At 41.8% G+C, this 21,323-nt stretch overlaps 3 protein-coding genes and 1 non-coding gene across 8 annotated transcripts; 2 read left to right on the top strand and 2 right to left on the bottom strand.

The window, feature by feature from the left end:
* Window positions 1-2,184: 2,184 nt before the first annotated feature.
* LOC128255733 (probable 3-hydroxyisobutyrate dehydrogenase, mitochondrial) lies at window positions 2,185-3,520 on the top strand. 2 transcript variants are annotated; one of them, XM_052985453.1, is made up of 2 exons: window positions 2,185-2,338; window positions 2,402-3,520. In XM_052985453.1, exon 2 carries the CDS (start codon window positions 2,404-2,406, stop codon window positions 3,382-3,384), a length of 981 nt encoding a protein of 326 aa, XP_052841413.1. In that variant the 5' UTR covers window positions 2,185-2,338; window positions 2,402-2,403; the 3' UTR covers window positions 3,385-3,520. The 2 variants fall into 2 exon arrangements, with proteins under 2 accessions (XP_052841413.1, XP_052841414.1); XM_052985454.1 differs by having other exon boundaries at window positions 2,212-2,338; window positions 2,399-3,520.
* A 138-nt stretch (window positions 3,521-3,658) lies between these two features.
* On the top strand, window positions 3,659-5,495 carry LOC128255731 (probable 3-hydroxyisobutyrate dehydrogenase, mitochondrial). Of its 3 annotated transcripts, XM_052985449.1 has the most exons (3): window positions 3,660-4,048; window positions 4,135-4,155; window positions 4,219-5,495. In XM_052985449.1, the coding sequence occupies exon 3, from the start codon at window positions 4,257-4,259 to the stop codon at window positions 5,235-5,237; it is 981 nt and encodes a 326-aa protein (XP_052841409.1). In that variant the 5' UTR covers window positions 3,660-4,048; window positions 4,135-4,155; window positions 4,219-4,256; the 3' UTR covers window positions 5,238-5,495. The 3 variants fall into 3 exon arrangements, with proteins under 3 accessions (XP_052841408.1, XP_052841409.1, XP_052841410.1); XM_052985448.1 differs by lacking the exon at window positions 4,135-4,155 and having other exon boundaries at window positions 3,659-3,721; XM_052985450.1 differs by lacking the exon at window positions 4,135-4,155.
* Window positions 5,496-5,781: 286 nt separating this feature from the next.
* Window positions 5,782-14,689, bottom strand: LOC128255719 (multiple C2 and transmembrane domain-containing protein). 2 transcript variants are annotated; one of them, XM_052985418.1, is made up of 12 exons: window positions 14,352-14,689; window positions 12,868-13,532; window positions 12,572-12,680; window positions 12,269-12,411; window positions 10,888-11,082; window positions 9,515-9,666; window positions 8,853-9,368; window positions 8,437-8,796; window positions 8,255-8,374; window positions 8,000-8,200; window positions 7,733-7,940; window positions 5,782-6,797 (listed from the first exon to the last, which is right to left on the bottom strand). In XM_052985418.1, the coding sequence occupies exons 1-12, from the start codon at window positions 14,455-14,457 to the stop codon at window positions 6,717-6,719; spliced, it is 2,856 nt and encodes a 951-aa protein (XP_052841378.1). In that variant the 5' UTR covers window positions 14,458-14,689; the 3' UTR covers window positions 5,782-6,716. The 2 variants fall into 2 exon arrangements, with proteins under 2 accessions (XP_052841378.1, XP_052841380.1); XM_052985420.1 differs by having other exon boundaries at window positions 12,572-12,623.
* Window positions 11,261-11,342, bottom strand: Trnal-aag (transfer RNA leucine (anticodon AAG)). Its single transcript has one exon. It is a non-coding gene; the product is annotated as a tRNA-Leu (tRNA).
* Window positions 14,690-21,323: the final 6,634 nt, after the last annotated feature.

Genomic DNA, 21,323 nt, shown 5'->3' with positions numbered 1-21,323 from the left:
ATGTGTACACTGGAACCAAAAGTTAAAACAAAAAAATCATATCTATTTGACTAATTTTGATAAAGATTATACATTTTTCTATCAACAAGCTAAATAATGGGCTAGCATTTTGTATTGGGTGGCTAACATCGAGCTCTTAAGTTTGGCAAATATCCTTTAGTTGCCTATCACCTAGTCTAAGTTTAATGAGGTTAAATACTATAAAATATGTAAAAAGAATTATGTATTGTAGTTCATTTGGAAGTGTAATTTAATTTACAAAACGAACGAAATCGAGCCAGACAAGATTACAAATTAATATTAAATTATCCCTTACTTTAATCCCTACAATTTTAGTCCGCTTTTGCTGAAAATGATCTATGCAATCCAGACAGTTTATTGAAATGTTCTAATTTGACCTCGAGTGTAGTGGGCAGATCGAAATTATTGTTTTTTCCCTGTGCACCTCAGCTGTTTTCTTTTGATAAAGCATAACGATGTTGCCGCTGACGCAGGCGCTGACAGCGAAGTCCGGGTTGCGTAAGATTCAGGCCACGACAGGCGGGTTGTAAATTGGCCGAGATTTTGCGAAACGCAGCTCGAGCAGTTGCAATTTCATGCATGCCGATTTTTATGTGAGCAACAACATTAAAACGACTACAGTAACAGCATCGAACCTTATGACCATTGTACAATTTGGGTGAAAAAGCTATCTCTGCCAATTGGGGTTCGAAAAGCTGTGATAAAAATAGCACAAGAAAACAAAATCGCGAAACATCAAATTGTTTATTGTGGGATCAAGTATTGGCAACGCTCTAGGGCAAAAAGGTGCAAAAAGTAAAAACATTAAAAAAGGTGGTAGTCAAAATGAGAATTCCAAATACCCTAAAAAGTTTACACTCGAAAGTATTGAGTGTCACAAAGCAATTATATTTCCGTATTTAACTAAGATTACTACAAAGTATTAAAATCTTTAAAAAAATAAGTTTTAAAGAGAAAAATTAAGTTATGACATTTCAACTGACCATCAAACTGAAGTTTTTTTTTCAATATTTGTTGATTTTAAACAATGTTTAACCAAAGCTGAACGTCCTCTTGAAATGAGCGTAAAATAAAACATCAGTTTTGAAATTGCGCGTGCGAATTTAGTTATGCACGATATTTCGCGCAATTGAAGCGATTCCCAAGTTGTCATTCATTCATTCACTCATTCAAGGCGAGAGGCATTGAACCGACAAAGTTCAATGGGGAAAAGGCAGAATTTAATTAAATTTCCAGACCGCTCTATAAAGCTTATTTCTATAAGTAAGCACTTTGATTGAAATCGAACTATCAGCGTGGAAGCTTACAGTTTGGGAGCCTCTGGTCGCGGCACTCGACGACAAGCCGACACACCCACATTTTCTAGACCCCCAGACTCACACACAAGCCCTCCGAAACGCTGAAGGTCAGGGAAAGTAAATGAAATTGAAAGTTTTGCTCAAGCTGATAAAGGAAACAACGGCACGTGTCTCCCAATTAGAACATAAATTCAAATAAAAGCATTGGAATGGCCAGAGAACAAAAGCTTTTGCCGGCGTCACTGGAATACTATATGTACATATGTGCTAGCCATATGGTGGCGTGAAAGAGAAGGAGCGAGGCTGTAGAGAACTTGTTTTGATCGGGTAGAGTTGTCGGGGTGCCAAAAGATCCCTCTTTAAAGAAATCCATAAAACAACAGGGCAATTAAAATGTACTTGACCGTATCAATTTTATTTTCTAGTCAAACCTTTTTTTTAACGATGTCATCATGATAGTAAATTACAAATTTACAATAACAATAATAGTTTTGTAGATATACATATGAAAACGAAAACCAACATAAATCATAAAAATCAAAATTTTAAGGACCACTTTATTTAAAGTATATACAAATTATAAAGGAAATACAAAAGTTATGAAAATTAAAAAAGACTTACTCCAACATAAATAATTTTATTTCACATCATTATAGTGCATTACAAATTTTGTAGGTATATGAAAAATGTAAAGGAAATACTTAAAAGGACGCAAAGAACCTATCAAGAAAGACCAAACCTTATCAACCTATTATAAAAGTTATGAAAATATAAAAAGACGAACCACATATATTTACTCTAATTCAAAGAAAGGTATTTCACAAAGATCTTCGAATTTAAGATATTGAAACCATTTAATCGCTAATTAAATGAACTCGACAACTCTTGAGCAGCCGCTGGAACAAAGTGAAATTACGTGACTCGCCAGCGACGGGGAGCAGTGTGCTTCTGACAGCGGTACAGATCGCGTAGAACTTTCGCAGTTTCAGCCCTATTCCCCCAGACTTCTAGACCAACAGGTGGGTGAGATACAGGGTCTAGCCTGAGCGTGATTACGTAACGAATGATATTCCCCCCAGCAGCCATGTCGCTCCGCGTGATGTCCCCCGCTATGCTCAGCGCCTGGAGCCAGACCCTCGTCCGGGCCATGTCCACCCAGGGCGGCAGCGGCGGCAAGAACATCGGCTTCGTGGGCCTGGGCAACATGGGCGCCAACATGGCCAGCAACCTGATCAAGGCCGGCCACAAGCTGCATGTGTACGACATCTCCAAACCCGCCTGCGAGGGTCTGGCCGCCAAGGGAGCCACCGTCTACGCGAAGACCTCGGAGCTGGCCAAGAATTCGGACTTCGTGATCACCATGCTGCCGAATAACGCCATTGTGGACGCCTCCTACGACGAGATGACCGCCGATGGCGTCAACAAGGACACCATCTTCATCGACTCGTCCACGATCTCGCCGGAGCTGGTAAAGTCGCTGCAGAAGAAGATCAGCGGCAAGGGCGCCCGCTTCATCGATGCCCCCGTTTCCGGCGGAGTGCCCGGCGCCGAGCAGGCCACCCTCACCTTCATGGTGGGCGGCACCGAGGCGGAGTACCAGGCCGTCAAGGCCGTGCTGGAGTGCATGGGCAAGCGGATCACCCACTGCGGCGTCTACGGCATGGGCCAGGCCGCCAAGCTGTGCAACAACATGATGCTGGCCATCTCGATGATCGGGGTGTCGGAGGCCATGAATCTGGCCGTGCGCCAGGGGCTGGACGCCAACGTCTTTGCCGAGATCATCAACTCCTCCACCGGCCGCTGCTGGGCCTCGGAGATCTACAATCCGGTGCCCGGCGTCTGCCCCACCGCCCCCGCCAACCGGGACTACGCCGGCGGCTTCTCCACGGCCCTGATCACCAAGGACCTGGGCCTGGCCTCCGGCGTGGCCAACTCCTCCAACTCGCCCATCCCGCTGGGCTCGCTGGCCCACAAGGTGTACCAGTCGCTGTGCGAGAAGGGTCTGGGCAACAAGGACTTCTCCGTCGTGTACGACCTGATGAAGAAGGAGAAGTTCGGCATTTAGGTTACTTACTGGCTAAGTTCGGCTGCGATCCACACCAGTCCTGCATTTATATAGCATAAGTTTGGCAATTTCGACCGTGCAATCACCATGTTCTATGCAAATTAAAGACGTATTCGTTATCGTATTGAGTGAAAAAGTTCCATGCCGTTGCGTAATCGTGGGCTGGTCTGCTTCGGTCTGGGAATCGTCTGACGAGTGGAAATCCGAGAGCTGATAAGCGTCTTCGAACATCTGTGGGGCCTTAGTTTATTGCCGTTATTACGATTGTGGCCTATCTCCTGCACTCGTGGCATCAGATTCCGCATGGCGATCGTTTTTAATTCATTAAGCTCACCAGGTAAACAGAGGACCGAGCAAAACAAACAACAATGAAAAATCGGATGGAAATTATGGCGTGGTTATCAAAAGCTCACCGCTTGAGAGCCACTGAGGGAACATTTGGCTGGGTATTTCCAGTGCGTAGCACTAAAGCTCACAGTTTGAGAAGCTCTTGCTCAGCATAAACAACAAAGAATGCAAATCTATTAGAGCTGCTCGTAAATTAAGAGAAGGTGATGACAAATTAAACACATTTCTTTATCAAATATATTTCTCACAAGTCATTCAGTGGCTGCCAATATTAGAGAAGTTCTGCTCATTTCTATCACTTTGGTAGGCTGAAATCGTAAGTACTAGATCAATTTATAAGCAGCACACAACCAGTTCCTCATGAAATATCATACAACAATCTATTGAAATTAATATTAAAAGGAATTAAGTTGAATCCAACAGGTAAAAGTAAAACCAAAAACGTTAGTGCCTATAACAATAATGAAAATACATTGTCTTTTACAGTCTTTTCTCGAACTTGTACTAGATTGAGACTGGATCATATGATGTCTCTGCGACTTTTATCGCCTCGTAAGCTACTTCCCTGGAAGAAAGCCATTCAGCAAAGGAACTTCAGTCAAATTGGCTTCATTGGACTCGGCAACATGGGTGGGCATATGGCCAGCAATCTGATAAGGTCTGGGCATAAGCTGAATGTATATGATATATCCAAAAAGGCCTGCAGTAACCTTAAGGCTCTAGGAGCAACAGTTTACTCAAGAACCCCCGATCTCGCCAAGAACTCCGAAATAGTCATCACAATGCTGCCAAATAATTCAATTGTTAATGCTTCCTATGAGGAAATGCTATCAGAAGGTATCAACAAGGGCACAATTTTCATTGACTCCTCCACGATTTCGCCAGAACTAGTAAAGTCTCTACAAAACAGAATTAGTTTAACGGAAGGCAGATTTTTAGATGCTCCGGTTTCCGGTGGAGTTCCAGGAGCTGAGCAAGCAACTCTTACGTTCATGGTGGGTGGAGCTGAAAAAGATTTCAAGGCAGTCAAAGATATCCTGCAGTGTATGGGAAAACGCATCATCTATTGCGGAATCCATGGAATGGGACAAGCTGCTAAGTTGTGCAACAATATGATGCTGGCCATATCGATGATTGGAGTATCAGAGACCATGAATCTGGCCGTTCGCCAAGGTCTGGATCCCAAGATCTTCGCCGAAATCCTCAACTCCTCTACTGGACGCTGTTGGACCTCGGAGTTCTATAATCCAGTACCCGGAATTACAGCCTCTACTCAAGCCAACAAGGTTCCCATAGAATTAATCAACAAGGATCTAGAGCTGGTTGCAAATTTAGCCAACTCTTCGAGTTCCCCCATTCCCATGGGCTTGCTGACCCATAATATCTACAGCTCCCTAATTGCTCAAGGACTTGGCCGTAGAGATTTCTCAGATGTCTACGCACTAATGGAAACAGAGAAATTTCATTATAAGCAAATGTTCTTGCCTCACCAAATGCTTAAATAAAAATATTTCTTTATCGCATAGTATGGAAAAACTTGCTTTCATTGCATAATAGTTTAGAATAAGAGAAGTGTTTTGTTGCTGATAAACAGTATCGAAATGATGGTGGTAATTGTAGTGCCCAGTTCGACACCCCCACACAGGCCAATTTTTATCGAAAACCTATTTCTAGTACTTGAAAACTTAATTGACAAATAAACAAAGAGCTGAGCAAAACAAACAGAGATAAAAATGTGATAACATTCAACGAAAAATAAACAAAAAGCTTACAGATTTGAAAAGAGTGTTTGACAAGCACTATACAGTTTTTGCACCATCAGTGGCCAAAACAGTTTTAAAAGCATTAATCTTCTTATATTTTGAGCGAAATCCAAAAATACTTTTTTATTTTTGCCATCATATATATATATATTGAAAAATAACAAACTTAACTTAGGTGCTAATTAATTAATTGAGTTTGGTATGTATATAAAAACTTTGTTGTTGCTCTTTTGTGGGGTATAAAATAGTTTAACTATCTAAAATGTATCAAATCGATCAATCGGAGTGGGTTAAAGTAGCATTTTATTTATATATATATATTTGTATGGCTGGGCCGGGGCCTTTAGAGCTGATTATCCTAGACATAGTTAATAAATATAAGTTTTAGAAAACGTTTTAAACAATCTTTCCGAATGAAATAATTACAATCAATTTGGTTAGGATTAGGCTTATTTAAGTATATATGTAAAGGTATATAATGAAGAAGCGTCCTTAAACGAGTCGAGTGCAATCGAGTGGTAAATTGTAAATGGAGTTGAGGGAAACTTCGGTGCGGCTCGGAGTTTCCGTGGGTTAAGTCACATAAGTAGTAAGCCTAGTTGCAAAATTCTTTGAAAATATCACAAATTGAAATACACAATAAATAATTAATCGCATTTGGATTCGCGCAAAAGGAATCTGGTGGTTAGCAATTTAAGTTTTAGTAAATATTTGAATAGATCTTTGAGAGAGGTTACCTTAGGTACATGCAATGTTTCAATAAAGTCCTACTTCCGCTACTATCGTGTATGTACATAATCGGTTGGTGTAAATAGTTGCTGTTTTGTGTACACTTACATATATATTCAAATTCTTTTCTGTGTATAAATAATTCTAGGAAAATAAGTGAAGCAAACTTTGTGCTGCATAATTGAGTCAAGTTGAATTGATGTTCCGTCTATGGGTGGAGTTGATTGACTTGGTGCCGCCTCACGCCTCGATTCTTAACTATCTAACTAACTTTGGTGTCTAATTGAACTCGCTATGGCTCAGACTGAGGCTCTTGGCCTGGCCAAACTTCTGCTTCAGCTGGCTGGTGTTGGCCCGGAAGCGCTGCATCAGCTGGTGCTGCCTGCCACCGGATCCGCTGCCTCCGCCACCGCCTACCCCTAATCCTCCTCCCAATGCGCTGGACTGCAGCGGCGAAAGGGACGCCATTGCCGCATCAGCGCTGGTTATGGACTATGATCCCTTCAGCTTCTTCTTCGGATTGTTGCGGGTCTGGTCGGTGGGCGCCGATGGCGGCAGCTCTCGATATTGGTTCTGAAAAATATATTTTTTGTTTATTATTTTAGAAAATTGTAATAAATTTCAGGCTTAAAAACTATATATTTTGGAATATGCGTTTTTTATACGCAAATGGTATATTAATTTTCGACCATAGGCAAACTAGTCTCTCAGTTTTAAAGCTAATTAAATTAAAATATCATATAGCTCACATAAGAACAATCGGAAAAGTAAATGAACAAATAATAAAATTATAAATTATATATGGTAATGGAATATTATTTCAGAACTACGGTTTTAAATTGATTAAAATCGGACAACGAATAGGTTCACTTTAATGAAACACACACGCATAAAAATAGAAATACAGTCGAAACAACTCAAAATACAATTAAAGAAACTGCAAGGGTATATTAATTACGGCTTGCCGAAGTTTCTTTAAAATTAATTAGATTAATTAGAAAAGAAATGTTGCTTCCGTCTAAAGATTTTTATATTGGCTTGGTGATAAAAGTTAGGACCTTTTATATTGTACAACCATTCCCCATATTGGGAACTCTTTTAAAATTATTTTTAAACAAGTTTAGAATGAATAGCGTATTTCAAGCTATTGTTGTTTAGTATAATTTCTACTTCAATTTAAGAGATATTCCTTGAATACCATTCAAAAATTTGTATTCTATCCAATCATTTGAATGTGTACATCATGAAAAAATATTGCAGATCAGATAAATAATGTGTAAAATTCTTAAATTTTTGTTGTTTCCAAATATCTCATTGTTTTTGCTCAATATAATGTTTTAAGTCTTTAAGTAGTACTTGTTGTATTAAATCTTGCCGATAGATAAAAATGTAGGCAATATCACCAATGAATTTTTGGTATAAATACAAGGGAATCGAAACTTTGGCTTGCCGATGTAAGCTTCCGTTTTCGTTATTTCTATAATCATTAAGGTCTAAAGATCACTCACAATCTCCTCGTTATCTGGCACGCGTGAAAGGAAGTCCAATAGCTCGTTGTTGGGAATGGTATTGGGTCTCAGCAAACGCCTGGAGAACTTCATCAGGCCCCAGAAGAGGAGCAGCCAGCGGAGGGGGACAAAGTGCAGGACCAGGATGGCACCCAGCAGCAGTACCACAGCCAGCCAGGTCAGTTCGGGGACGGAAAAATTGAATGTGCTATGGGATGCAAGAAATTCAGTCAATCTGTAACACATTCCGCAATGAAAGACCCTCACTTGATAGTGCTTTCGCCCAACGAGGCGAGATAACCTATGGTATTCTGCACGGTTTGGGAGACCTCTTGGATGGCCTGTAACCGCTCCTTGATGGACTTCTTCTCCTCCTTCTCCTTGTCGTCGTCATCATCTTCATCGTACTCGTAATCGTAGTGTGCAGCGGCATCCGTGGTGCCCGTTATAAAGCGAATGAGCCAGTTTCTGGAGCAGATTAGTATATAGATTATGTTGTAGAAAACACAAAGTAATAGCTACTTTAGTATGATGAGCAGAAGAACTAGGGGTACTGTCTCCAGATCGCCATAAACGCAGGCCACAATCCACAAGACGAAAGCTATGCTGGAACGCACTGGAGATTCCCACTCAAAGCAGCTCCTTTGAAAACAAATAATAATAATTAACTATGTAAGTATTTTTAAGTAACTCATTCAACTCACTGGACATAGCGCGCTGCGTCTAGGATGTCCATGATAATCTCCTTGAGTCTGTTGACATTGCGCAGAAAGAGCTGTCGCTTGAACTTAGCCTCCTGCTGGATGAGCTTCTCCTCCTTGGGCTGCAGGGCTCGACAAACGGCACGGATCTCGTTCCAAACTACCGTCAGCTCCAGCTGAATTTGCGGTGAGTTTCCTTTGGCCCGCACACAGAGGTTCTTGTCCTTCAGTGTGTACCATCTCTTGACTCCGCTCTTGATCCTCAGGAGGGGGATGACTAGTTTTCCCAGGAACTCGACGCGATGATCGCGATCCTCATCGAATACGGTGATCTCCAGCGACTGTGTAATGTCTTTGACATTGCTGTAATGGGAATACCATGAACTTGAGGCCCCTGAAATACAAAAACTCATGCTCACAAAGTAAATATCTTATTCCAATTGGGCGTAAGTGTTTTATACTCCGTTTGAGTTTGCAGACGGGCGTTTCCCAGTTCTAGGACACAAAAGGGATCGGATTTGCCACCTATGTCCGCTGCAGCCAGTCCAGTGGCACCAAAAACCCTCACCGTCAGGTGGCCCACATCGCGCAGATTTTGTAGGCACCTTAGGAACCGATAGCGATCTCTTAGCAACTGGGCCTCGCGAGGGTCCTCTTTGAAGGCCTTCAGATCGCTGATCGTCTCCAAGGCTGTGGTTCCACTGATGGTGAGCATCAGGTGGACTTCACCGGAGCAATCTTCAAGTGGCTTCCAGATGCCATGCGTGGTCTCGCGCTGGAAAACGCTCAGGTCGATAATGGCCTTGCCGTAGAGGGTGTTTCGGTTCCAAAGAGCCAGTTCTAGGTTTTGATCTTCATCGAACAGGTGCAGATCGAATTGCTCCAACCAGCGTTCCGTCCAGGAAGACTTGCTCTTGTACTTCTCGTTGCCCAGCCTGAATTTAAAAGCAGAGTTGGATTATAAAGCACTCTTTATTATTAGTAAGCACACTTGAAGCCTAAATCAATTTTATAATGAAAAGTATAACAGTGATTGCAAACTATTCAATTTGATCTGTTGTTGTTTTGGCCACCAACTCACCTAAATTTAAAGTGCGTGTCATTCAGCTTGCTGCCATCTTCAGCTAGCGGCAAATCCTTGGCTTTGACCAGCAGAATGGTGACCACCGAGCTCCAGATCTGTGACTTCAATCGCTTCGATGACTCGGCCAGCTTCGAGTTGCGCTGGAAGTGCTGCAATAGTTCCGGAAAATGAGTCTCGGCCACCTCCATCAGCTCGTCGCACCCCTGCTCCAGTTGCTCCCGCAGCTCCTCGTGCTGGCGCCTCACATGCTTGAGCACCATGCGAGGAGCTTTCTTGCAACCAGGCCAATTGTTGCCCAACATGATCGGCGATCGAGAGCCCACACCAAAGCGGATAGTAAATTACACAGGCCCCACTGAATCGAAACCAAAAGCCGCACTTAGCTCTCGACGCTCGAACAGTGACTAAAGCCATTGGGACATTGAGGTCTTGCGATTCCGAAAAAAGTACTCTCATTACAAAACAAAAAGGTATGCCGGACTCGGCGACATGCACATGTAAGTGAAGGAGGGCTTAGAGTTGGATGACGCATCTTTACATCTGAATGTTAATTTGGCTTGTTACCTTTTTCACTATCCTAAAAAGATCATTTTGGTTACCAACTGAGTTAATTTAAAATCAGTTATTAAATAAAATATATATTAACCCCCTTCAAAACTAACAATTAGATATAAAAAAGTATGTTACAGTGACTAATTAGCTTTTCAAACCTGTTAATTTGCAAAGTCAAGTATTGCAGTCACAATATAATTAGCTTTTTGTCCCAAAATCTGTACAATTTTAAACTCCCCAGTTATATGGCTATATAAACAAAGGGTATCTGGTCGTCGACTTTTGTCATTACCATACAGTATTTCCCCGTTTCTCATTTGTTTGCTTTTTGAGCGCCTTCGTTGAGAGATAACATGCAATGCCAATGACAGCTCAAGCTTTTTTTCGTTGAGCCACAGCGATCGTTGGGCTTTCCACATGAAAGCTAGTCATGATGAGTTAGTCATTGTTGAAAAACAGCTCAATTGTTTGGCTTTAGTTCAGGTTAGTTGCGGGCACGAGATCAAAGTAAAAGCCTCGTGTGTGTCTACCCGGAAAAACCCCAAACTCTCGTCTAACCAATTCAGCTGAGCCATAAATAAAGTTAGTGGCTAACCAAACGCTTATAAATAAAAGTGGGGTCAAAGTTGGGGGTGGGCTGGAGCTCGTCGAATGGCAATTAAGAAGGCCAGACAAAAGGCAGCGAGACAATCGCTAAGCTCAGCGTGGAAAACCGCCGGGTGAAGGGCTGATTGATGGCCCAAACGAGCTGCTTCCGACCTTCCCCTTGCCCGCAGAACGCAAACAATAAGGTAAATGGATTTATGAATGCCACTCACCATTTCCTTGTCCTCCTGGCTGCGCGGCCACAGCGTCAAATTGATGAGTATCTCGCCCAAGCCGCTTCCTCCATTTCCGGCCGAGTCGCACAGCTGCAGGTGGATGTCCTCGGCCTTGCCCAATTCCAATTGGGTTAAATCCAGCTTGGCCGAGCCCATGAAGTCGTCCTGCAGTCCCCAGTCGTAGTCGAAAACCTGGCAGTGGAGTGGAATCAAAAGGGCGAAGCAGAAATTCATTTCGATTAGATTTCTGCTTAGATTGGTGCTCTGTGGTATTCGGCTGGGATTCAATCGTTTGAGGTTTCAAGTACTTTAAAAAGTACAAGCAAGGTCCAGTTGAAGAGTAAAATAAATAAGAAAAAATATTTCCTAATGGCAGCGGTGGGATTCGAACCCACGCCTCCGAGGAGACTGGTGCCTTAAACCAGCGCCTTAGACCGCTCGGCCACGCTACCATGCTGAGGGCCCGCGGCCCACTTCTTATCGCTTATCGTTGACCTTATCTGGCGAAAACTATTTGTGGAGGCACTAGTGAATTTGAAGAACCCTCAGGGCTGTGGACTCTTCATATAATTTTGGGCACTGTTATTATAAGGAACATTTCCCAGAAACTTAAACTTTACACAGCTGGACAAAATTCAAATTTCTGCCCAAAACTAGAAGCTTAGGGTTCTTAAGGAACTTAACTTATACCCTAAATATTTGAATCGAAAAACATTAAAGACATTAAACAACATAAAAAACATTCGACGTATATTAAAGGCTTTGTCTTCATTTAAAAAACAAATATTCTTGATGCATCCAGTTGAGTCTATCTAGGCTTTTTCTCAAATTGGCACAACTTATGTGTTTTAAATGTAAATTTAATGTAAAATGGAAAAAAAATTTTATGTTACATAATTTGGAATTTCTGTTGGTGTGAAAATTAATTTTTTTTTGTTATCAATTTTTATTTACAATAGTTGAGACTTAAATAACACCGAGCAGCAAATTCATTTTACAAAAAAATGTTATTCAATCACTGTTGTATATCATTTTTATATTATTTGATTTGGTCAAGAAATACATTTTATTTTTTAGTCATTTATATGTATTCATTTGGTTATTAAAAAATAACCATTATTTTATAAGCATTAATAATGGCCAAAAAAGAAAAAGCACCCAAACATATTTTTTTCTCGCATTTTTGGTGCCATACAGTGTTTATGATTTTCTTAATTTGGTATGAATATGAAAATTTTAATTTATTTCAGAAAAATGAATAAAGATATGAACAACAAACATGTAAAGTTAATTTGAGCAACACGTTCCCCGAGTGTAAAACAGAGCACAACTTTTGTGGAGTACCTGTCAGGCCGGACCAAACTTTGCCCACACTCACCTTGACTACAATCGGCTGGAAGGGGTCCTCGATGGGCACGATGAAGACCTCGTCCCACACGGGATTCAGGTCCCGGTGAATGGTGCGCGACTTGTGGAGGAGGCGGCCGCCGACCTTGAACTTGACATAAGGATCACTCAGTCCTGCGGCAGGGCGAAAGACAAAAGAAATTTCTCGCTGCAGTGGCTGTGCATTGTGGCCAGTGCCTGATTAAGCACAAAGGTGTGGGCTGGGGTAATGCTAATGGAATTGTACTTGGAATTGGAGGGGCGGGGGAGTGGGGTTGGGATTGTGCCAGCTCACCATTCTTGTCCATCGCCACCAGGTCAGTGCCGGATTTGAGATGCACGCGCAGCTGAAAGAAGACGAATTGACGTAATTGGGCTTCGCGCTTGCGACGCAGCTCGTCGGCCTGATCGATATCAGTTGCGTATTCATTTTTCGGTTAGAGTTGTGCAGCACAGCAAGTCGTTGGAAAAGCAAAATCGGAAATTTCAGAAATTTTTAGGAAATTTCAGTTAGTGCCAGTTGAGCAAAAGAAAACATGCCAATTGATAACAGAAGCGAAGCGAAAAAGGCCGAAATATGAAGGCACCAACCTGCAGGGCCTCCAGCTGCTGCTGGGTGGTCAACTCCGGCTGGTTGCAGCCGGCCGAACCGTTCTCCGGATGCTCGTCTATCCGGCCCTCCATGGAGCCCCCGAATCGCTGGATGACCTGTGCCATCTTGGCCGTTGCCCGGAATTCCCGGGCCAACGGAGAGCCACCGATGGTGGTGCTGCGATGTCGCGGACTTTGCGTCACGGAACTGCTTTCCGAACTGTAGTCGGCCGCATAGTCCGTGCTCTCCTCGAGGAAATCACTGGGCGACTTGCGACCCAGGCGATCTTTGCTCTTCGCCCGACTCCAGCGGTGTCGTAGATTGTTGAAGAATCCGTGCGTCTTCTGCAGCACGCCCACGCCGCTGGCCACGCCCCCTGACCCGCCGCCGGCCAGCTGCTGGGCAACGGCGCTCTTGGCCCTCTTGGGCGATATGTGCGGCGACTCACTGTGATGGCAGTCGTGGCCATTCAACTCCGAGGCGGACTTGCTGAGGTGCTTTCCCAGGCGCTGCGATTGCTGCAACTTTGGCGAGCCGTGGGGCGAGATCCGGAGTGGCGAGGTGGAGCCACTGACGGTGGAGCTGCTACCGGGCTGCTGCTGCTGCTGATGCTGCTGGAGATCCAGCTCCTCCTGTTCCACCTGGTCAACGTAGTGGATGCGTGCTGGAAGCAGAAAGCGGAAAGTGGCATTGTGTAAGTGTTATTTCAGCCGGCACGCAACTCCCACAATCGATTTAACAAAAATCCAGCGACCAATTGATAAGCCAGGTTCTATAAAAAGCGGCAGTCGCATATACCCTACGCTGTATTTACTGAAACATGAGCGTTTGCAGCGTATCCAATTGCCACCCATGACATCACTGCTCTTTTGCGATTGTCTTAATTATGAAAATTACAAAAAGCAATGGGAATGATTCTTTCCATTTGGCGATGCGGTCATCAAGAGTAGAGAAAAATCATTCCAGCACTTATAAAACTTGAGCTACTTATAGTTTAGTAATTTGGGCAATATATTATATGGGCTATTGTAAAATAAACAAATTTACAAACAGGAAACCCATGACACTTAGGTTTACATGAATGTCAATCATTAGCAATTTTAGCAAATATTTCATATAAGCCAAATAGCAGAAGAAATTTAAAGCATTTTTGTTTTCTATTACCTAATTTACTACCGTATAAAAACAAATTTGACAACGTGTGACATATAAATGTCACCTTTCTTGGCACATATACTGCAAAAACATTTCCATAAAGTGCACGGCGCATCGTCTGAACTTTTAAAGAGGGGGGTTGTTTTCTCAGCTACTCAGTTTGTTAAATTTATGATAAGTGGATGACTTTTTTGCTACAATTTATCTTTGGTTATGCACAGAATGGCAAAAGCCATTTGGACTCCATTAAGCTACATGTATGCTTAATAAATAAAGGACTGTGCTCTTTATATTTATCTTTTTATATACCCCTGGTTACCACTTTTACCTGTGGCTGGGAATATTTTATTAATTCTGTGGCACAACGCAAAGGCTTGTGGCTTCTTTGAGTTCTCAGAGCACTTGGATGAGTTGTGGAGATGCAGCGGTTGCATGACATGGCCAACACTCGCGAGTTTGGATGAATTGCAATAAATAAATGATGTCAGCACTTTTTGATTGCCTGAACTTTAGTTACAGGCCAAAGATACAATATTTAGTGTGTATCAAATATGTATTTTAACACCGCGTGGGAATAAGAAAAATATATAAAATAATAGTTATGATTTATGACTCGGATGTTTTTCACGAATTTCTCAACGCGGAGCTTGGCGAACTGCACGCTGGCAGTGCCCCTAGAAGACTGCTTCGGATTCGCGCTCGCTGTCTGCCGTAGTGGTGCCTTCCACGCCCCCTCTGAACCCACCGCCCCCTTTTTGCAGCCGTAACTTTTGCTCTCGTTTGGCATTTGTTATTGTTAACGAAGGCGCGCGCACACACAGTTACAGTTTATGCCACGATTTCGAGTGTGTGTGTGGCATTGAGTTGAATGTGAGTGGGTGGTGGTGGGTGGCGGTGGGTTGTGGTGGGTGGTGTTGCGGGTGCTCTTGAGCGGTTTTGTGGGTGGCTTTCTGCCGGCCTCACCTTCTTGCATTATTTATGTCCCGCGATGCTGCAGCTGGTTATATTTCTCGACGGTGCCGCACAAATTGGAAAAGCATCCAACGATGGCGTCACCAAATGCAAATGTGGATGTGAACCTGTCAGTGGGATAAACGACAAAGCTTTACGCACCCCGAGCAAAAAAAGCTTTACATTTTCGGTATTTTCTCGGACCCTTTACACATTTTGTTTTATTTTAATGAATGAAATGGAAGCGAAAACAGAGAGAGCACGGTAGGACGGAGGTTACAATTCTACGGGGTCTCGGGCTTAGAACCTGGCAAGGACTCCAGTGCTGCAATAGCAATTTGTCTGACTCTTGTGCAACCGAATGCCTTTGCATATAATTTCAATTAATTTAATGCATGCCAAGTGCAGACTACCCAACGAACACATTCAGGTGTGGTTGGATGGATTTTCACCCCCCGACCGCACCCAAGTAATTCCGAATACTTGTGGCAACCACTATTCCCGGGGGAGCACTTTGTGGCCTATGGGCCGGCCATCAATTTTCCACACACCACACATATGTTTCATCAACTTTTTGGTGCTGTTTGCGCCGCACACAAACGTAATTCCTCTGGGCATTATAGTTTTGGACGCCAGTGTGTGGCCATAAAAGAGTTGCATACTTCTGGGCTTTCAAGTGTTCTTGCTGCTTGTTACAAAATAAATTTATTTGAGCCTTGGCTGCGCGCTGCAATTAGCTAAGTTTTGGTCTCGGGCCGCCAAAAGTTTGAGGCCATAAACCTTGAGCGGAAGGAAAGGTTCCTTCAAATTATCGCACATACGCCATGTGGCCGGCACTCATTTAATATCATTAACAATGGCAAGCAGCATTTCGTTAGCCTAATGATCACATCTGCAGCACGTGCTTTCGATAAGCACAAAAAGCGAATGTTTTAACGCCCTTTTTACGGTCAAAATAATGAAATTGTACGTGGAGGCATATCCTTTCCACCGCTGGAGGTTCATAAACGCAGCGTCATTAATGTTTTTGGTTTTTTTTCGGCATATCATGCACGTTTCAATAACGGTAATTGGCCTGCGTAATCGGTTAGTATAAAGAAACATCAGACATCAATTATGGATTTGACATGGTGCACGGACTTGGTTTGTAACACAACTTCAGTCAATAAATCAAGCTCGAGGTCAGCCATCAATTATTTAGACATGGGTCAGCAAGTGTCATATGGCACTTATGTGACTGTCTCTCTTGCACTTTCATTGTGCCTCCCTTTCTCCATGCTCACCTGTTGACTTTTTCTGACATTTCAGCGGTTCTATTTTCGTGAGCCTGCACTGGGAGAAATTTGCTATAAGCCTTATCGGCATTAAATTCGAAAATGTCATTGAAAGAAAAAATTAAAAAATTCAAAAATTGTAAAGCATTTATTTCAGTGATCATAAGCTTTAACAACGCTTTTAAATTATGCGAAATTATTTGACAATTAAAATACTATTAAAACTATTAATAATTAAATACAAGACGCATAGACAGACACACTAGATTTGTAGAGACCTTGCTTTTTGATCACTACTCTATGGAACACGTTGCATGTGTGCAAGTGAGTTAAGTTATAGGCAGAACACAAGACAGTAAAAAAAAATAAATCATTTTTTTATTTCAAAAGCAATGTAATTAATTTTTAATTGATTTAGTTGAAATAACTCTTTATTTGCAGGATCAAAATATCTGGCACAACAATTTAAGGCACCTTTTTCATTTAGTATTGTACTTATATTCAGTTAATGTAACAAAAATCTTAAATAAATACGGTTCTATAAAATTTAAAATGTTGTCCTTATTTTTCCACGTGTGTATCAAAAGTTTATTTTTCCACAAAAACTGTTTTCTGCATTGTTGTCCTCAAGTCTTTTTCTGCCCTTTGGCTCATTGGCCCTATATATAGTGGGGAATGACGTCACTGCCGGCTAGCGCAATCCCCTTTCCATTCATGAGAAATCGGCGACAAGGTGGTGTCTGGATGTCCCGCTGATTCTGACTTTGCCGGTTGCTGTCGCTGTTAGCGTTGTCCCACTGTGCCCCACTGTGTGGGTTTGTTGTGGTTCTGATTATCATGTTTACCGAGCACGCAACGAACCGAAACTCGACTTATCAGAGGCCTGAAGTTAAATCGTTTGTCGTAGCCAAGGCGTTACTTTTGGGTCCCCAGGTGGGCAACCAGGAGAAATGAATGAATGGTTTTATTGGCTTTCTATATGCTTTCGCCAGACAAGCGAATCATTCATCTACGCCATATGGATATCAGACACTCATAATTAGCACATTCTGATGCTGACAGAAAGCCAAACAAAACAAAGCCAAGCATCTGCCACAAGTAACTCAAATTTCGATGGGAAATTCCTTAACTTTTATTTGCATTTTCCCATCGCTGCACAGCTCTCAACGTTCGTTGGCCTTGGATAAATGATTTTCCCTCAATTTGTTTGCGACTCTGAATTATTCATGGAATTTCTCTTTAACATACATACAATATTTTCTCGGCTACCAGCCCCTAAGAGCTGGCGATTTAGTTGTTTTTGCGCTTCGACTCAAGTGCTGAATTATGCATGGTCTATTTATGCGAATTGTGTCCCTTTTTAAAGTCCACGCTCTTAGAAATGCACAGCAATTGCAGGACCCACCAAACGAGGTCTTATTGTGGGGACTGAATTCCGTATGTAAATTGCGAATACGCAGCGTGAGCCCAACTGATGGACAGCTCGTTTGGCAGCCCATAAATGCAGCAGATTCCGAATGGACTGCTGCTTAATTAACTGCCAGGATAATGACGAAATTAAACTGGATTGTGCCAGTCTTTTTGATGGCCTGGCTTACACTGATGCCTCATAAGAGTGTTTCTAATGTAGGGATTACCAAAGTCTGTACGTGTATGACGGCCCTTCGGGAAAGAATCCGGAGAATACGTGGCTGTTGGGGAGCCACAATATGCGCTGGCCCGAAGCTTTTATTTTAATTAACTGGGTTACCTTTGTGGGCCAGCCATTCCGGAGCCAAGTAATTACAATTCGCTGGCAAACAGCAGCCCTAAGACTCCAGAGAGAAAAATTAAACCGAAATTGGTCATCAGCATGCTGAATTTGTGACATTAAAATAGCTCTATGTGTAAATCTAGATCCCAACAATTTAGATTAAAACTAAAAACAAAAAAAATTCTTCTTTTAGCGTAAAAATAAATTACGTTTTCAGATCTCAAAGGATTTCTAACTTTAAGAACTTAATATTTTTGAAAACCATCTCCAAATGTATTAGTAACATTACATACTTATATTTCGAGACAGCTAAGTACTAAATAAATCCAACTTTTAGTTATTTTTGATATATTAAATAAATAATAAATAATATTAAATACTTTAAAACCTCTAAATAATACTGAGAAATCTTTAAAGGTTAAATGGATTCTATAGTTGTCTCCCTGAGTAGGAAAAAAACGAGTTGCAGTAAAAGAATCTTGTCACTGCGGGTAAAAATGCTTTTTCTTCTACAGCTTTTTCCCCCTGATATGTGAGAAGAACTTTGAAACTTCATCCTGACTTTCCTCCCAGCTGCATGTGAGCCATTTCAAACAAGCAATTTACGCGTTCGTGCTCGAACTGCTATGTCCAATTTCACATCAGGCTATTTGCAGATGGTTGCTGCAATTTCAATCAACGAATGTATGAGGCCCTAAACAACGGGAGGTGGGGTCGAGGAGCACAGGGATGAAAAGGGCAGACACCTCGAGGCCACCAGTGGCGACAATTGTCTTCCTCCTTCCCTCAGTTCTTCCACTCTGGGCCAACCAAGATGTTGATTTGTCAAATGGCCACATAAACGGGAACAAATTAATGGCAAAGTGGGAAAGAGAAGAGCTGAGAAATGAGCGCCAAGCGATAATTAAAAACTATATCAGGCAAATAGCACGCGACATCTAGACAGACCACAGAAACCGAACCGCACTGTTTGTTGGCCACTCATTTTTATTTAGCCATACTTGCCGTACTTGCGTGCCTGTATACCTGTGTTTGTGTGTGTGTGTGTGTGTGAGTGTGTGTGGCTATGGACCGGAAGCGCAGCGGCATGCAAAGACGCCATAACGGGCATGTCCAGTCCAACAGCAGCTGAGTGTAGAGAAATGGCCGCGCCAACGTTCGCGGAACCTGTGCGTTTCAGGGGTTATCGGTCCTAACCCCTTGCCTGACATGGCGCCAAAATCATGGCGAGGGGTGCACGAAACGTTCTAAGATGGGAACTGGGAATTTAACTTATTTTCCGTCTTGGAAAATGTTTTAAAAGATTTTTTTTAATTTTCGTATATTACTCAAAATTATATCATAACCTAAAATCGGTTCATTCAAATATTTAAATTTTGTTTGCAAAATATTTTCAAATATTTTATAATTTTTTTCAGACAAATTTATTAAAATGTTGGTTACATAAACAACATATTAACATTTTTAATCATTTAAATATAACTAAGCATATAAGCATAACTTCATTCTTAATTTCTTTGTAAATAAATTATTGTATAAATTCAATAATAATTCCAAATAGTTCATCCTAATTTTGTTAAATAGAGAACATTAAAACACTGGTTTGTCTTTCTCAGAAATACTTTGTTTTTTTTTTTTTTATTTATTTTGCGTGAACGGTAATTTGATCATAGGTGAAACTTTTTCATAACCGAATCGACATATGCACACAAAAAAAAAATTGGGTTGGCCAAACATATGTTTTTTAGAATGTCCAAGAACTTTACTAATGTTCATTTGCTTTGATATTTGAACAGGTGTTATTTTAGGATACATAAGAAATTAGGTCGTTTTGATTTCAGAAATTCATCTGAATAGAGCTTTTTGTGTGTTGTTTTCCCACAAATATCTTTAACCGCCCATTTCTGGGTCAAAATTTATGCGCAAACTAATTTAGCCAAAGCCGCACTCAACCCGCATAAAAATAGCTAGCCAAATTGTGCGGCGTTGGCTTTTCAAAACGGCTCAGCTGCTTAAGTGGCAGCATTTAACTATGTATATACCAGCTATATAGCGTCTATATGGCAGCATCAAAGGGAGTTGGGCGGGCCCAAAGGATAAGGGATAACGGATTACGTGAGGGCTGCTTAAAAATACGAAAATACAACACACGAGAGCAGCTGTCACAGGTAGGAATTCGCGTTGGTTTAGCCAGGTGCTACGATGGCTTATCAATGGCAATCCTGGGAGCCAAACATTTTTATTTCGCCCTAACACTTACACATCCTGACAGCCCTCCTTGTGTGTGAGTGTGCTAGTGAGGTCACCAAGACAAGTACATTTAAATTTCGCGACTACATCCTCCTCCTCGCTTTTCCGAGTTTGCTAGCTGGCTGCTGCTACTCCTCGCTATTTTCCAATGCGCTTCCTATTTTCCCATTTGGACTTGCACTGCCGTTTGCCTTTGCAGTTGGCCAAATAATTTTTCACAACACACTGCACACGGTTAAACTTTTCCTTCTTTGATTTCCGGAGCACACACACGCGGGATGAATGGCTTTTCGGCGGGACAAAGGGGCGGGGAGTCCTTCCAGAACTTCGCGTGGGGAAAAGGGAGCGGGAGTCCCTCTGATTTTACACAGAACGCGCGTTTCGAGTGAGCGAGAGGGAGAGGTCGACACGCTCCGTAATGCTGTCCGCTGCCGTGGAGAGTTTTCGCGCAACTGAACGCTCGCGAAAAGCTTTTCGGCGTTTGCTGGGCTCCAAAAGCTTTTCCTGCCGAGCGAAAAGCCAAATTGAGTGCAATTCGGTCGAGTGGTTGCTCAAAATTGCCGATGGGACGAAGGGTCCTTCAAACGGGATAAACAAACCAGGTAAACACGATTGTCATTGGTGACTGGCTTTAAAACCAATAAAGGAAGCTTTAATTTGCTGATCTCTTATTTATGGCAAATACGTTGTAAGTTAATATTTGTATTTAGTATTCATATTAATGTTAATACTAATTTAATTGAAGTAATATGGACACGTAAATGACACGTAATAACATAATATAAGGTAAATACAAAAAAATGGTATAACATTTGTTAAAATACTTATTTTTTACAAACAAGATTAACATTTTCAGTAATGTATGCCACTACTTGTTTTGACTTCTTAAATAATATTTGAATCTTGTTTGCTTTTTTAAAATGTTTATATACCATTTTCTGAAACTTTTATTTTTCACGATCTCAATGTCATTGTTAGGAATACCTAAAAAACAAATATGATTCTTTGACCAAAATTTGTGTTTTTTTAAGTTTAATTAGAAGTAAATGTTTTAAAATTCCGACGCCTACAA

The sequence above is a fragment of the Drosophila gunungcola genome (assembly GCF_025200985.1).
Source record: "Drosophila gunungcola strain Sukarami chromosome 2R unlocalized genomic scaffold, Dgunungcola_SK_2 000012F, whole genome shotgun sequence".
Classification (NCBI taxonomy): domain Eukaryota; kingdom Metazoa; phylum Arthropoda; class Insecta; order Diptera; family Drosophilidae; genus Drosophila; species Drosophila gunungcola.
The sequence above is the reverse complement of the archived record's forward strand: the minus strand, read 5'-3'. Positions and strand labels throughout refer to the sequence as shown.

Coding starts and splice junctions, on each gene's coding strand:
- LOC128255733 (XM_052985453.1), top strand. CDS start 2,404: ATGTCGCTCCGCGTGATGTCCCCCGCTATGCTCAGCGCCTGGAGCCAG.
- LOC128255731 (XM_052985448.1), top strand. CDS start 3,688: ATGGCGATCGTTTTTAATTCATTAAGCTCACCAG. Junction 3,722..4,218: donor TAATTCATTAAGCTCACCAG/GTAAACAGAGGA, acceptor TGTCTTTTACAG/TCTTTTCTCGAACTTGTACT.
- LOC128255719 (XM_052985418.1), bottom strand. CDS start 14,457: ATGCAACCGCTGCATCTCCACAACTCATCCAAGTGCTCTGAGAACTCA. Junction 13,533..14,351: donor TAAAATATTCCCAGCCACAG/GTAAAAGTGGTA, acceptor TTCTGCTTCCAG/CACGCATCCACTACGTTGAC. Junction 7,941..7,999: donor TTGGGCGAAAGCACTATCAA/GTGAGGGTCTTT, acceptor TGCATCCCATAG/CACATTCAATTTTTCCGTCC.